A 16631-nucleotide genomic window follows, 5' to 3' on the forward strand; every position below is an offset into this window, starting at 1 on the left:
AAATGAAAAGAGAGTGCAATGAAAAGAAGTATATAGAATTCACTTCTCGTAATTTATCTACATATTAGTATCTACACGAGCGCATGTGACAATAATTCACTACCACACAAAAACTTATGTCAATTGTAGTATTGTTGTCTACTTTATTTGGAGGGTGCGAGTCCTCTGAGCGATGTTTGGGGGAAGGATTCTAGCCCTGTGAACTTAAGACCAATTTAGTAAAAAATGAATTATAAAATACTATATACGAGAGATTATAAAAACACTGTATAAGCATTGTAAAAACATGTAAAAAAGATTTGTAAATGACTTAAACCATATAAACAGTTTATGATAATTTCATGACCAATTGTCCTTCAATCCCTTCTGAAAATCGGAACTGGATCTTCTCTGGATCCAAAATGATATAAGCCCACTGAGCAAAGCATCCGGATCATTGAAATTTGATCAAACGATTACAATTATTATAACTTTAGAGGGGTTACTTGTTTATGGCCGTTGAATCAAATTTCAATGGTCTGGATGCATTGCTCAGTTGGCTCAGATCTCTTGGATCTGGAGAGGATACAGTTCCCTAAAAATCACTCACCCAAGCCTAATCTTGACAGGTAGTCCTAGGACTGTAGGGCCTGTCTCTCGTATTTATGTGGAAAGCTTGTGCTAGGCGTGTTCTTTATGGACATGGCTTCTCTGCCCTCCCAATTCTCATACACTCACATCTCCTCCTATTTGTGCGGTCACGGTTAAGCCACGTTAACATTTTATATCATTATTGTTTTTTGTCTTATTATCTTTATAAAAAAATCAATATAAAATGTTAATGTAGTTTAACCGTGACCGTACAAAATAAAAGGGGATAGAAATGTATGGGAATTGGGAAGGTAGAGAAGCCGGATCCATGTAGACGTGCACTTAGGCCCCGTTTGGGATTGAGGTGATTTTAAAAAAAGCTACTGTGAAAAAAAGCTGAGGGTCATTTTTGTGTTTGGTAAACTGAAAAAAAAAGGCTTATTTTGGAAGCTGCTGTGAGAATAAGCTGAAAATCAAAGGAAAAGCTGAAGCTGCTATTTGCTGCTTTGAAAAAAAGCCAGTTTTTTCAAAGCACACGGAGCTACAGTGCTTCTTTAATGAAAAGACACACTATCATCCTGATTTTTTTTCCAAAAGCACTTTCACAAAAAAGTTTACCAAACACTCTACTGGCTTTATTTCACAGCCGCTTATTCTCACAGCACAGCCGCTTATTCTCACAGCAGCTTTTTTTCAAAGCACAGCAATACCAAACCAGCCCTTAATTTCATGCACGGTTTTTTTTGAAGTTTTTCCTTTTTATTTCTTTTATAACATTATGTAAGTGTCGGATTGTCTAAAGAATATGACTTTTTTCTTTAATTTATTTTGTCGCCGGTTTAAACGCTCCGATCTTAGTGTAACTTAGATTATTAATTTTGACAAAAAAAAAACTTAGATTATTAATAATAAGACTGATTGTAATAAAAAAATAAATATATATTCTCAAAACGGAAAAAGGGTTATTTTTTAGGAAAACTAATGAAAATGTTTTGAAAATTTTGAATTTTAACGATAAGAACGAAATAAATGGTAAAATGAATAGTACCAGTATTGATTTTTTAGCCTAAAAAAATGATTTTTCAGTCTAAAAAAATGATTTTTCATTAAAGTGAACAGTACCATGAGCTTTTCGTTAAAGTTCTCTTATTTTTTTTCATTTTCAAATGGTGTTGGACACAATTTATTTCTTTAGAAACATGACATGAACAGCACTGTTAAGCTAATAGATAAAATTTGAGACACAAATATGGATTTCTTTTCTAGAAAGTTCATCCTTTAGACATTCTGCATAATTAACATTTAAATAGGTGGCCAAATTATATCTTAAAGATATTTATTGTATTAATATGTAAATATTGTAGTCAAATTCATATTTTTATCACAGATGGTCCCTGAAATTAACAAACGTATCAAAATGATATATGAAATTGAAAATTGATCAATGTTATCTATAAATATGGAGATTGTTGTTGGTGGCTGAGTTCAAAAAAGAAGGAGAAGATGAGGATTTTTAGTTTGTTGTTTTTCTTCTTTTTACCTTTTTAAATTTTTGAAACACTTTATTTAATCCATGTGTCATCATATTATTGGAGTGCAAAGTCTTATGTTTGTCACATCAACATATAATAGATTTTTTTTAACAAAATTCAGCCAGAAGACAACATTGATTTGCAACACTCATATTCATGGACCACTTATAATAAAATTCTAATATAATATAATAACTTAAGTTTAACAAGTCATTACCCGCAAAACCAATCTTTTTAACATATTACTAAGGCGTCTATCCATTGTCAAACAATAAGATAATTATATTAAATTTAACTAAATTACAGTAAGCGGAATTCAAACTTTGTGTAAGATAAAACACAATGACGCAACTAGCTTGGCTAAACTCAAATTATGTAAATGTATCTTTAATTATATAAATAATTAAATAAAAATAAATATAGTAAGTGGTTGGGAATAATATTTTTTTTCCTTTCTTGTTTGGTCTTTGGTTTTAAGGGGCAAGTAAGGTTAACACAAGTCATTGACTTCCGTTTGTGTCCTTCGAGGTCCACTCCTTCCCTCCCCTCAAGCGAATAAAAAGCTGTAATTCAGACTCATTCTCCTCACAAATCTTTCTTTCTTTCTTTCTTTGCCACTCTCACAACTTTTCATACATACAATCCAACAAATTCCATCCAGCTAGCTGCACAAACTGATCCTTTTGTCTCTGGTTTTCTCTTCAAATGTGAAAGACTTTGCCTAGAAAATTGATGAATATGTTCTTCCCTCGACTTCTTCCTCATTCTCTTTTCTTTGTAGCTTGCTTTGTAACTTTTGCCTTTGGAGCTACTCGATTGCCAAATGATGAAAGTACGAGTAATTCACCTCAATATCTTTATGTCAAATATCTTCCTTAGTTTCCTTTGTATCGTTCTATAAATGATGGTTTTAAGTTCGTTTGATAATCTTTTAGTTTTCAATTTTTTTGAGTTTTCAAAATTTGGTTTGGGTTGATTTTGGTTTTCAGTTTACATTTTTCCGAGAAGTGAAAACAGTTACCAATGAACGAAAAATTAAAATAGTTATCAAATGAACCTTAAGTAAACAGATATTTGTGTGAACTCAGTAGATTTTTTCAATCGTATGATGCTGAGGTGCACTCTGTAGTTCTTGTCTATGCATCAATTTTTTTTTTTTACTATTTTGTTGAGCACGATGTTAATTTGCTGCCTTTTATTTTGCGTATATGTAGTGCAAACTTTGGAAGACATAGCAAAGAGACTGGGGAAGACGGACTGGAATTTCGGTGGAGACGCAGATCCATGCAGCGGCCAACTTCCATGGACTGATCTAAACGCACTCAAAGGATCTGAGAAGGCCATCAACTGTAATTGCTCCTCCACTGTCTGCCATATTACCGGAATGTAAACCTCTCTCTCTCTCTCTCTCTCTCTCTCTCTCTCAAAAACAAACATGCCCAACTCAGAATTAAGTGAGATTTTTTAATTTGCCTGGAATCATTATATAAATTGTAAGTTATTTATGTTAAAAAATTAATATAATTTGAAAAATAAAACTTTCTTTTACTTATATAATGACACGTGTTCTATGTTTTGAATTTTTCCACATCTCACAAGCTGATACCAAATATTCTTGTCGGCTTTTTGTGATTTAAATTGATGTGTATTTATTGGTGCCACCGACAAAGGTTTTTCCGGAATATTATTAGATCGTTGGGGATATTTACTTCGATTAGAATTAAGAAATTAAAATACTACTTGTTTTTTTATTAACGGGGAGACAAATTTGAATTTGGTACATCTTTTAAATCTAATAAGAGAAGTACCATTAGACCATCAACTAGTTAGTAAAATCTAATAAGAGAAGTACCATTAAATCTCATTCTACACTCTTTTTTCTGTTTCACCATAGAGAACATATCGTTAATATATATATATATATATATATATATATATATATATATATGGAAGTGTTATTAACATTCCAAAAATCTCATTCTACATGCACAAATGTTTTTTTTTCCTAATATAGAAAGTTTGGAGTGTAATGAGAATTTTGAGATGCTAATAACAATTATATATATATATATATATATATATATATATATATATATCTCTCTCTCTACTAATTAATAAAACACTTATTGTCAACCAAAATCTTATGAAATTACCAGTTTAACCCTTTAATTAAAACAGAACATGAATAAGAAATATGAGGTAGAAATGTAATTTCACACAACCAAATCTTGCTGTTTTTTTTTTCAAAACATCACTTATATATAATTCTAACATATCTCTAATTAAAAAAAAAAATTCCCATGTTCTCTATCACTCCCTTCCTCTCTCCTATTTCAAAAACCAAAAAAAAAAAAAAAAAATTCCTTACACTTTGTGTGTGCCCATGTGCTAGTGTGTGTGTATATATATATATATAAGAATAGTTTTATGTTTGAGACACCTTGTGACTATAGAATGTTACTTTACAGTGAAAAGAGTTGGAAAGATATATATATATATATATATAAGAATAGTTTTATGTTTGTATAGTTCTCTTGTTTGAGACACGTTGTGAATATAGAATGTTACTTTATAGTGAAAAGAGTTGGAAAGAAGTTGTTAATAATAGATTACCGAGATAAATAGGTGATTCTTTGTTTTCAATTTATTTGACACATAATATGCATATAAGATTATTGCGTTAATAAACACCAATTTAAGTACTTAATGTGTCACTTAGCCTTTTTTTACTTGTAAGTGAGATGTTTTAGGTTCGATTCTCACCAAAGATGTATTGGAACCATATTATTACTAACTCATTGTGAGGTTTAAACTACTCTCTCATGCCTTAATGTAGATAATTGTTTATTAAAAAAAAACTTAATGTGATAAAGAGAACATAAGTTGGAAAATAAACGTTGGGTTATATAGAATTGTCATTGATTGACTTATTTCTTAAGCCATTAAAAATTGCTCATTAAAATTTTCTTTTCTGGATAAATAGTTTGCTCGTTGTGTTTTGAACGAGTTCCATCTCATGATATATAGAACTATTAAGAGAAAAATAAAGAAAGAGTTGAGAAAATAAAGAAAAAGCAACGTATAGATTAGGCGCCTTTTGTTGTGAAAGGTTGAGAAGGATAAGATCAAAGTTTTTCAGTGTTTGTTATAAGAATAACGTTAAAAGAAAAAAAACAATAAAGGTCTACGTCCACGTAACATCCTGTTAGATTGTATAATGTCTACACAAAGACTTTTTTAGGTCAATGAATCTTAATGAGCAGAAAATTTTGTAATTATCAGCGAATAATTTAAGTTATAAAATAGGTGAGGGAATACGAAAAAAATATATCATTTTCTCTACGTATAATATGATATTTAGTGTGCCGCTTGAAAAAATCCCTTCTCAATGAGCATTTTCTCCTAAATAAAAAAAAGGATCTTTAGATATGGGTTAAAAGTAACTAAAAATTGGATCTATTTCAAAAATCAAAAGTCATTAAAAATTGAACCTATTTCAAAAGTAGACCTATAAAATTGGACATATTTCAAATTTTTCCAAAAAATTAACTACGCATGTAAGAGAGGAGAATAACTTGTATTAAACAATTTTTTTATTTTTATTAAACAAAGCTTCATATCAAAAGCGCTTTATAAAATTTACGTTGAATCATATATTAATACGTGTAAATTTTTCTTAACGTGACATATGTTATTATATTAAAAATATTGAAAAAAAAAATTCATTTTATGTAATCTGCTCATAAATGTGCGAGGAGAAATGTTGATTAGAAGGTTGGAAATCGGTTTTGTGGACCCCACGTCTATATGCGAAAAGTATCAATCAACTTTTCACTGAATGTCCCCAAACCTATCCCCATGCCCATGAAACCTCCAAAATAAAGTAGGAATTATAAGGCCTAGTGTGGGCCTCTTCGAGTTGTCTATTGGCAACTTGGCACGTCGTATTCACTCCTTCAACCTTACGTCGGGCAAAGTAGCTAGGCCAATTGATTCCATTTGGATTTGAGGGGTGTTAGTTTAAATTAATAGCACAGTCGAGCTCCTTTGTTTCTTTGTGATTTTCTCACGCCCCGACCCTAGCTTCGAAGAGATTTTTTTAGTGCGTTGTGAATACGGTTCGGTACACCAAGTATCGGTTGGATACATGAAAAAAATTTCCAACCACTTGCATTCTTGACGTGCAAGTCAAGATTGAAAATTTCGATTTCGACCAATTCAGTTTTTGTTGGAACAAAATTATGAAGAAAATTGGAATATATCTTAAAGTTCCCAAATGGGCCTTGGCCACCTTACACTAGAACGGGCTTAGCCATCCTTACACAGTTATTAATTTTGCAGTCCAACCTAATTCTGATATCTATAGACTAGTTGGGTTTCCATTTCCCAATCCTTTAGCCCTCCAGATTTTTTTATTTTTTCTTCAACCAGCAACCAATTGGAAGTTTTTGTTGGTCTAATAAGAATTTGTTGTGCCTTGAAATTCAAGAAAATGCAAAAAGAATAATCTATTTTTTATTGAATGAACAATGAAACATTCAACCCTACCATGTATAGCAATTCAACTTAACTTATCTGCAAAATCGAGTTCTAGGATGTGACTAATTTGCTCAATTACTATAACAATGTGTTTATGATCTGGCTATGACCCAGCATAGATGTTCCATGGCATGCTGTGTTGGTTTTTCTTTATTTTTAATTTTAATTTTTAAATAGGCATGCTGAGTTATTAGGACTTGGTATTACTGCTGTGCTGTATTTAGGCTTGATTCTTGCATACTTGATCAGCGTACAATTGTTCGTAGTCACCACAATTCTTGCGTACTTATTATACACATACAACTCTGTATCGACATAGTTATTAGTTACAAAGCTAATGAAAGAATGACTCACAGTGTGCTTGTGACAAATGCACATTTACTGTTTGTGTAATTGCTCCAGTTCTATTCTTTTTAAAGGACATTGGACTTTTTCCTTTGGTTTTCAAGTAAGAAAACCAATTCCTTCTGCCTATTTAACTACTTGACCAAAAGTAAGTATTTTCTGTGATTAATTAGTGTTTTACCTCTTTGGTCTCGCTTTTGAGGCATCTTTTCTTTTTAGTCACAATATAGATGCGTAATAGGTTTCTGTTAATTTGCGACTAACTTTGAAACATGTTTACCGATGAAACACAGAATTCTAAAAGCTCAGGATTTGCAAGGAACACTCCCACCAGAGCTGGTAAATCTCACCTATCTTCAACAAATGTAAGCACATTTTTACCCCTCCAAGTTTACATTATTTAAAGTAAAAAGAAAATAACTTTGTGTCGTGTAATGGTTTATTCTAATTTCATATATAGCTTACCTTTATTTTTGTTGTCAATGATACACTGGTTTCTTTCTTTCTCCTTCAGCGACCTTACCCGCAACTACCTGAGCGGTACCATCCCTCCAGAATGGAGCTCTCTTCCACTTGTGAACATGTACTATCTTCTCTCACACTGCATACATTTTTGTTTTTGATGTTCATGTCATGTTCTTGTTACTTTATTTGGTCACTCCAATGTTCTTCAGCCATTTCTTTCTTAAACTATGAATCTACTACATTGGGTTTTGTTCATGATAATGAACTTCCGTGGCCATGAGGCGTTTGAATCATAAGTATTGAATCGAACACATGGGGTTCATTGCCTTCTTATTGAAGTACATGTTAATGTTATGGAGCCTCTTGCTTGATAAAAGTGATCTTAAAACTATAGTTTTGAATGCAGATCCCTTGTTGGAAATCATTTGACGGGTTCTATCCCCAAAGAGCTCGGGGACATCACCACCCTGAAAAGTTTGTGAGTGTTGATTGCGCATTTGTTTCTTGCTTAGCCCATTTGATTTTATGGAGATCCTTAATGATGTTTTTTTAATCAATGGAATTGAATTGAATTGAATTTATTTTATTTTTGTATAGGGACATCAGTTTCAATAATTTCTCTGGACCCCTCCCTGAGGAGCTTGGGTCTTTGGCCAACATAGAAAGGATGTAAGAGTCCTTTTCAAATTTTACCGTGTTAAAAAATATTTGGTTTATGGGTATTTTCTTGTAGACAAATTCTGGATACTTTCACCAGTAAATCATCGATTTCTTTATCGTTGATATAATTGTTATATCTACTTCATTTTTAGGTTGCTTTCCTCAAACAACTTTAATGGGGAGTTGCCAAAAACATTTGCAAAGCTTACCAAAATAAAGGACTTGTAAGCTTTTGTGTTTATTTCTTCTTAAAGGTTTCCTGAGCACTTTAGACATTTGTTTTACTGCTTTCTGATACAACTGGTACTATTTTCCCTTTTCCAATCATTATGCAGTCGGGTTAGTGACAGTAACTTTTCTGGGCGGATACCTGATTTTATTGAGAACTGGACAAATCTTGAAAAACTGTGAGTGTTTTTCTCTCATGTGTCATCTTTTCTGTTATTTGATTTGAATATTATCACTAATTCAAATGTTATAACTCGTTAACAGATTGATTCAGGCTAGCGGTTTGACAGGGCCAATTCCTTCTGGCATTTTTCTTCTGACAAGCTTGACTGACTTGTTAGTATATCTGGTCTCTATTTATAAATACAAAACGATTAGCAAAATCCGTAGTTTATGTTCATGGCTCAATTTTAACATGCAGGAGAATCACTGACTTGAGTGGACCTGAATCACCCATTCCTTCGCTCGATAAGATGAAAAACATGAAGATACTGTGAGTTAATGGTTCCATGACACACAATTTCTGTCTGTACATAAAGTCTTCTGTAAACTCAAAGCTTTGGTCCGTTGCAGGATGTTGAGGAGTTGCAACCTTACTGGACAACTACCTCCAGATCTTGCGCAAATGAACTTGAAAACTTTGTAAGTACAAATGTCTTAGTCCCTATTTTTTACATCTTCAAATAAAAAATTTCTTCTAGAAGTGATTCTACTAATTCAAGGATTATTGAAGTGACTTTTAGACGATTTTGGGCGGACTTTATATTTCTGTATTTATTAAGAGAACATCTCTTTCAGATGTCATTTCCCTCTCTACAGTGAGCACATCTAAACCGCATTTGCTATTTGTTTGTGCAGAGACCTCAGCTTTAACAAGCTGACCGGGGAAATTCCAAACAGCTTCGCTAGTCTAGCAGATACGAATTATATGTAAGCTATTGGAATGACCAATATAATCTTTCTTACATGAAATTGAGGCAGACATTCTTCAATGGTTTTGTTACACCCCAGCCTGACAAGCTGGAAGTATTTCCAATCACGATTACTATAATTATAAGTCACAGGTTATACTACAATGAAAATGAAAACGGCTCTTCTGCTGAGAAATGAAATGTTTAGTTTATTCATTAGAGTCATCACTACTCATGCAATTAACTGACATAAGGTGATCACCCTTAGATGTGTCTTTCGGATGGAAGTACTGATCTAATGCACTCAGAGTTGGCAAACTCAAATTTTCAAATCTTTACAAAGAAATTCCTAAGAACAAACACTATATTCCTTACTGAGTTTTTCTGTATTCATTATTTTTAGATTCTTAACTGGAAACTTGCTGACTGGACCTGTACCTGATTGGCCGAAAAAACACGTGTAAGCTTCTCTTCCAAATGCTTACTCAGGAAATTTATGCTGTTTTTTTTACTACATAGATATACAACTATTATATCAAAAACTTAATTCGAACCATGTTAATGTTTTGTTTCCTTTTGTACTGAAAAACTACAACTGGAAAAGAATTTGTTAATGCTTCTTTGATTCTAGTTTATGAAACCTCAATGAATATGAGGACTGGAGAAGATAATTAATACTGAAAAAGAAAGGATGAAGAAAATCACAGAGAATGTATGTCCTCGCTGCTCTGCCAAATGCAGCAGAGGAAAATTCTTGTTCATTCAATATCTCTCACTCTCTCTCACACACAAGCCGTGCAAAGAGAATATTACCGTTAGCAAAGCACAGCTGGATCCTTAGACATCACAAAGTGATCTCAGCCACACATCTAACTATTTTCTAAGATCATCACACATCTTTGAACCTCACACTTGGCAATATTACAACAGAGTGAATACACAATTAAGCTCATAACTTATTTCACTAATTCTAATCAGCTAGAGACTTACAATTCAACAGAATTTGCATCATAGCTCTTTTTGTGCAGTGATCTTTCATATAACAACCTCACCATAAGGGATGCAAGTTGTCCACGAGTCAGCAGCAACATGTAAGAATGTCTCCATTAGCTTGAAGTTAATCTGTTTGTGTTATTTGGAGCAAAGCTTAGCTTAACTTTTCATTTGTGTTAATTTCTGCAGTAACTTGTTTGCAAGCTCGTCAAAGGGCAATAGTTCGTAAGTTCAAATTAACCGTCTCAAAGCATGCACCTATAAATTTACTTCGGTTTCCAATGGTGTATTCTGTACTATTTTCTTTTTTTCCAACTTCTCATTTATGATTGTTGACATTTTCTGTACCCTGAATTACTCTATTAGGAGATTTGTTACATGTTTAAAAACTTCAGAGTGTCCAAAATGTAAGCCGAGTTTCTACACAAATAATTACCTGTATTTTTTCAGTTCATTCTTTTTTAGTTTTCCTCCTCAATGGCTACTAATCTCCATTTTCTCTTTTCATAGATTTGTACTACTCGCTTCATATAAATTGTGGTGGGAATCAATTTACTGTCCCTGGAAAGAATGGTACACAATATGATGATGACATATTTTCAGCTGGACCATCATTTTCCGAGAGCAAAACAAATTGGGCATTAAGCAGCACCGGTTATTTCCCTGATGATGACCGCACTACGGACTCCTTTATATGGACTAATGAAACTAGACTCTCTATGGCCAATCCTGAACTATACATGAACGCACGCCTTTCTCCCATCTCTCTAACTTATTTTGGGTTTTGTTTGGGATATGGAAACTACACTGTAAGCCTCCATTTTGCAGAGATAATGTTTAGAAATGGCAAAACATATAGAAGCCTGGGAAGGCGCATATTCGATATTTACATTCAGGTAACTATCGCATCAACTTCCATGTATACTCACCAGTGATTATTCTAATTTTCAACAAGCATTGTTTATATTTTGGTCGATTTGAATGTTAACTTTCACATTTATGATCATGAAATGTTAAGCAACTAAATTAGCATATATACATATATATTGCAGGGAAAACTAGTGAAGAAGGACTTCAATATCATGGATGAAGCTCGTGTGTTTGGTGATGTAGTCATAAAGAACTTTACTGCTCCTGTAACTAATAATACATTGGAGATTCGTTTATATTGGGCCGGGAAAGGGACGACAGGCATCCCTGTTAGAGGAGTCTATGGTCCTCTTATTTCAGCTATTTCAGTAGTCCCAAGTAAGTTTTCACTGATCTGAGCTTCGTCTAATTACCATGCGTCAACCACATGCATTGATATATCTACTAAATTACGAGATCCGACTTCAGTTCTGCAAGGTTCTTCAATATTTCATTTCCCTTGTATTTTCATAAAAATGCTTCTGCGCTTTTCTCCTGTTTTACTTAGTTTGAGCCAAGACTTGAAGAAATACTCTCTTAAATTTTCTTATCACATAATATGCTGTTTTTTTTTTCTAGGTGACGGTATGCGCTTTTAAATACAACAAAATTCAACTTCGAGGATTTTTAATTATTCACATGAAAACAATCCAGTTCACTTAAGAAAACATGTATATAATATTTACAACCATCCAAAGAAAGTTTGTTCGAGGGATTACTTCATATACTATCTACTATTTAAGGATGCCCCAAAGACCGGGTTCAATCTTATGTTTCTGTGTGCATTAGATAGCTGGTTGAATAATCCACTCTCATATCAATTACATTTACATTTACTCTAATTTAAGCTATATTCTTTTTTCCGACAGAGGACTTTAATCCCCCGCCAAAACCTGTAAGTGACACATCACCTGGTGGAAGTGGCGTGCCTGTAGGTGCCGTGGTTGGAATTGTAGTTGGAGGAGTCTTCATTGTACTACTGATATTTGGTATTCTTTGGAAGAGAGGCCTCCTAGGACAACAAAAGACATTGGAGGATGGTATTAATTTTCAGTTTATTCTGTTATACTGGTTTTTCCTATTTTGTTTCTCCATTACTTTTTCTTATCGAACTTTTTTTCGTAACTAAGAACAATATTTATGCTATTTTGCATGGTTCTCATGCATATTGACGTGCACACACAAAGACAGTAATTATTTGGATATTGAGCTTTCCGGCACTTTGATGTTGCTATAGTATATTTATCGTCCAAACTCATGATGCAGAGTGCCTGCCTATAGATCCAGTTACTAGTTAAATTCAAGAATCAGGCACAAATATTAAGAACTAAGAATTCTGTCCTTCTGAAAGTTTTATTAGACACAATATCTTATGAGTTTTACTTGTTATACAGATTTGAAGGGTGTGGACCTGCAAACTGGTAAATTTACCTTCAAGCAACTCAAAGATGCCACAAGCAACTTTGACAAAGTCAATAAGATTGGTGAAGGTGGTTTTGGATCGGTTTATAAGGTATTCTTCGGAGCCAATATTTAATAATGTATTACATTTTTTTCTAATTTGATACTGTCCGTTCCTAATGAAAGTTAATTTGCTCCATAGTGATGTAAATTTGACTATCTTTCTCAAATGCAGGGCGTTCTAGTAGATGGCACCGCAATAGCTGTTAAGCAGCTTTCTTCCAAATCAAAGCAAGGGAATCGTGAATTTGTTAATGAGATTGGCATGATTTCTGCTCTGCAACACCCTCATCTTGTCAAGCTCCACGGATGTTGTATTGAAGGAAATCAACTATTGCTTGTCTATGAGTACCTGGAAAATAATAGCGTTGCTCATGCTTTGTTCGGTAAATATCAGTCTCATTTGCCAAAAGTTCATTTCATTCATACAGTGGGCATAAAAGATCTTATGCACTAAAAATATGTCCTTTACAACTAATTTTGTTTATTTTGGCAAATTGAAGGGGAAAAAGAAAGTCATTTGAAGTTGGATTGGCCAACAAGGCACAAGATTTGTATTGGTACAGCAAGAGGTTTGGCTTATCTTCATGAGGAATCAAGATTGAAGGTCGTTCATAGAGACATCAAGGCTACTAATGTTCTGCTTGATAAAAATCTTAACCCGAAAATATCCGACTTTGGATTGGCCAAGCTTGATGAAGAGGATAATACACATATTAGCACTCGTATTGCTGGAACTTAGTGAGTCCCTACACTTTTATTTATCTTCTTATTCTTAAGTTTTAATCTTCTTCCACCGTGAAAAAAGAAGATAGAGCCAAAGGAAAGTCTCTAACTTACTTAATTTTCAACCCAACCAAATCCTTGTTGTTCAAGAAATTTGAAGGGCAGATTTGTTCTTTGAATACAGTTGTATTACTTATTATCTATCTAACTATTGGATTAATCTTAAGTATTCAATTAGCAATATTTTTACTAATTATTTTAGCTCAATTTGGGTTAATGATATGATTTCATGATATTACAGTGGATATATGGCGCCCGAATATGCAATGCGGGGTTATCTTACTGATAAAGCAGATGTTTATAGTTTTGGTATTCTCGTATTGGAAATTGTTAGCGGGAGAAACAACACAACTTACCGGAAAAAGGAAGAAAGCTTTTATCTTCTTGATTGGGTAACATGAATCTACTACTTCCTAATTTAACTTCAAATTTTCTTAATATGCCTTATATGTGTGTAAGTACGTTTGAATCGATGAAGTTTAATCCAAAGACAAAATTTATATTGCTTTTGTTACTTCCATTTTTTGTAGGCACGACTTCTAAAAGAACAAGGGAATTTGATGGACCTAGTTGATCCAAGGTTGGGATCAGACTTTAATAAAGAGGAGATGATTGTTGCAATCAATGTGGCTCTCCTTTGTTGCAATGTTACTTCGACAGCTAGGCCTACCATGTCTTCGGTTGTGAGCATGCTTGAAGGAAAGGCTACTGTTCATGAGTTGGTCTCGAATCCAAATGCTCAGAGTATTGAGATCGATGCAATGAGGAAACATTTTCAATCTAGTTTTGGTAGGGGCACAGGCGAGAAACAGATAGAAACGGGGTCAACTGAAGGGCCATGGACTGCTTCGTCTGCGTCTGCTCACGATCTGTATCCCGTCAATCCTGATTCAGATTACTGGGAGAACAGAAGCGGGAGAACTTGAGCTGCACGGTTATCAGTTTGACTCAACCTTAGCACACTCAAACATATCAGCTAATTAATCATTTGTTTTTCCTTTATAACTATTTGTTGGCGTGAATCAACCATATAGTTTGGGAATGTGATCATGTGATTGATTTCTTGTATAATTGGGATTCTTATTCCCTATTTTATAGGACCTCTTGTACCACGTTCATTGGGTGTGGTACTAAGAGGAGAGGATTATGTTACGTGGATGATGTGGTACTAGGCCAAGTCAACCATGTCCGCAGTGGTCACAATAACAAGATCAAGCAAATTCGGCTATGGCATCGTCGACTAGGACATGCATCCTTTGGTTATTTAAAAAAATTACTTCTGTCCTTATTTAATGGCATTTCAGACTCTGATTTTCAATGTAATGATTGCACTTGCAAAAAGTCATCGTACTTCTTATCATTTGAGTTTCAATAAAAGAACAGTGCCTTTTGAGATAATTCATTCAGATGTTTGGGGCCTTCACCAATAGTAACGCACCATGGAATTCATTAGTATGTTACGTTTGTCGATGATTGCACCAGAATCACTTGGCTCTATATTATGAAACAAAAGAGTGATGTTGGGCATATCTTTCAACAATTTTATCGCATGATTGGAAGTCAAATTTCTCTTTTGTCCTATCAAAGTTCTTCGAACTGATAATGGTGGAGAATATCTTAATTCAAAGCTACCACAATTTTTCGCGGCGCACGACATACTTCATGAGACTACTTATCCTCAAACTCCTCAACAAAACGGTGTGGAAGAACACAAGAACAAACATATCTTGGAGACTACATGAGCTATTCTCATTAGAGCTCATGCCCCTCCTGCTTATTGGGCAGATGTAGTTATGTATTCCGTTTATCTCTTTAATCGAATGCCTTCTCGAGTTCATGACTTTTGAACTCCCATGGAAGTCTTAACAGATCATGTTACTTTACCATCCTCTCTCCAATTATCACCTCGCATATTTGGGTGTGTGGCCTAAGTGTATCTTCACAAGAATCAACGAAGTAAATTGAATCTGTGTGCCGTTCGTTGTGTCTTGTTTGGGTTTAATAGCCAACAAAAGGGATACTGGTGCTACCATTCACCCACTAAGCAATTTTATGCCACCATAGATATCACGTTTTTCGAAAGAGAGATGTTCTTCATCACTAATCAAACCCACTCTACCCTTATAGGGAAGTTGCATGGTACAAATGAAGAATATAGTGGGTTTGATGTCCCACTTGAACGAGACAGCTCAGGTAGCCCATTTGATGGATCTGGGCCCAAAAACAGTTCTGGAGAGACCGAGATGGCAGATTGAGACTTCAGCAATAATTCAGGCCGAGCTTCAAGAAGAATGGGCCACGACATCAGTTCATGCAAGCCAGCATACAACCCAGTAATGGACCATAGCACACCGAGCTAAATAAGTCCACAAATGGGCCACGATACGACTAGTCAAACAGGGCAAATTTCAATGGCCTCTGACCTTGACTCACGTGACACACCTAAGCAACAATATGCAATGGACCTATACAGTTAACGTTGGCAGAATAAATTAATTGGTCTTCGAGCGATACCAAGACCATGCAAATGGAAAATAACCCCTCATCCTTCTCCATCGGTACACGCTCATGTCCTCGTAGATATTTTCTCACACTTTGGGTATGGTTGAAAATTCTTTTATTTTACCTCTAGGCAAAATTGTGGGAAACCACCTAATAGGTTTTCTCCTGATGAAAAAGTGAGATGTGCGATTGTACAGTATGTGTCCACTTATCAACTATAGCCCAAGTACCAAGCCTTGGTGAATGAAATGGCTAAGATTAAAATTCCAACAAAAGTGGAAGAGGCCTTGTGAGATCCTCGTTGGACATAAGCTATGAAAGTAGAAATGGAAGCTTTACAGAAGAATGGAACGTGGAATGTGGTACCACTACCACGAGGGAAGAGACCCGTGGGATGTAAATGGGTATTTACCATAAAGCACAAAGTAGATGGATTGATTGATAGATCAAGGCAAGATTGGTAGCAAAAGGGTACACGCAGACATTTGGGGTTGACTACTAGGAAACGTTTGCTCTGGTAGAAAAAATCAATACTATTCGAGTTCTTTTGTCCTTAATTGTTAACTTAGATTGGTCATTGAAACAGTTTGATGTGAAAAATGCTTTCTTACATAGAGACTTGGAAGAAGTATACATAGATTTTTCACCAGGACATGAAGTGCCAAATGGAGCAGGAAAAGTGTGTAAACTTTGAAAGGCTCTCTATGGACTCAAACAATCACCCAGAGCG

At 34.4% G+C, this 16631-nt stretch overlaps 1 protein-coding gene across 1 annotated transcript; it reads left to right on the forward strand.

The window, feature by feature from the left end:
• Positions 1-2568: 2568 nt before the first annotated feature.
• On the forward strand, positions 2569-14797 carry LOC103448880 (probable leucine-rich repeat receptor-like serine/threonine-protein kinase At3g14840). Its single transcript, XM_070808239.1, has 24 exons — positions 2569-2934; positions 3317-3488; positions 7280-7351; positions 7501-7569; positions 7858-7929; positions 8049-8120; positions 8264-8335; positions 8447-8518; positions 8604-8675; positions 8761-8832; positions 8913-8981; positions 9198-9269; positions 9654-9710; positions 10279-10341; positions 10433-10468; positions 10610-10650; positions 10754-11139; positions 11296-11491; positions 12022-12192; positions 12547-12665; positions 12789-12999; positions 13117-13354; positions 13641-13791; positions 13930-14797. Exons 1-24 carry the CDS (start codon positions 2835-2837, stop codon positions 14323-14325), a joined length of 3051 nt encoding a protein of 1016 aa, XP_070664340.1. The 5' UTR covers positions 2569-2834; the 3' UTR covers positions 14326-14797.
• Positions 14798-16631: the final 1834 nt, after the last annotated feature.

Source organism: Malus domestica, chromosome 11, assembly GCF_042453785.1.
Source record: "Malus domestica chromosome 11, GDT2T_hap1".
NCBI lineage: Eukaryota > Viridiplantae > Streptophyta > Magnoliopsida > Rosales > Rosaceae > Malus > Malus domestica.

Bases quoted from the DNA above. Each gene is read 5' to 3' on its own strand.
- LOC103448880 (XM_070808239.1), top strand. From the start codon at position 2,835: ATGAATATGTTCTTCCCTCGACTTCTTCCTCATTCTCTTTTCTTTGTA. The intron at 8,336-8,446 runs GTAAGCTTTTGT...ATCATTATGCAG, and splicing joins CTTACCAAAATAAAGGACTT to TCGGGTTAGTGACAGTAACT. The intron at 11,140-11,295 runs GTAACTATCGCA...TATATATTGCAG, and splicing joins TATTCGATATTTACATTCAG to GGAAAACTAGTGAAGAAGGA.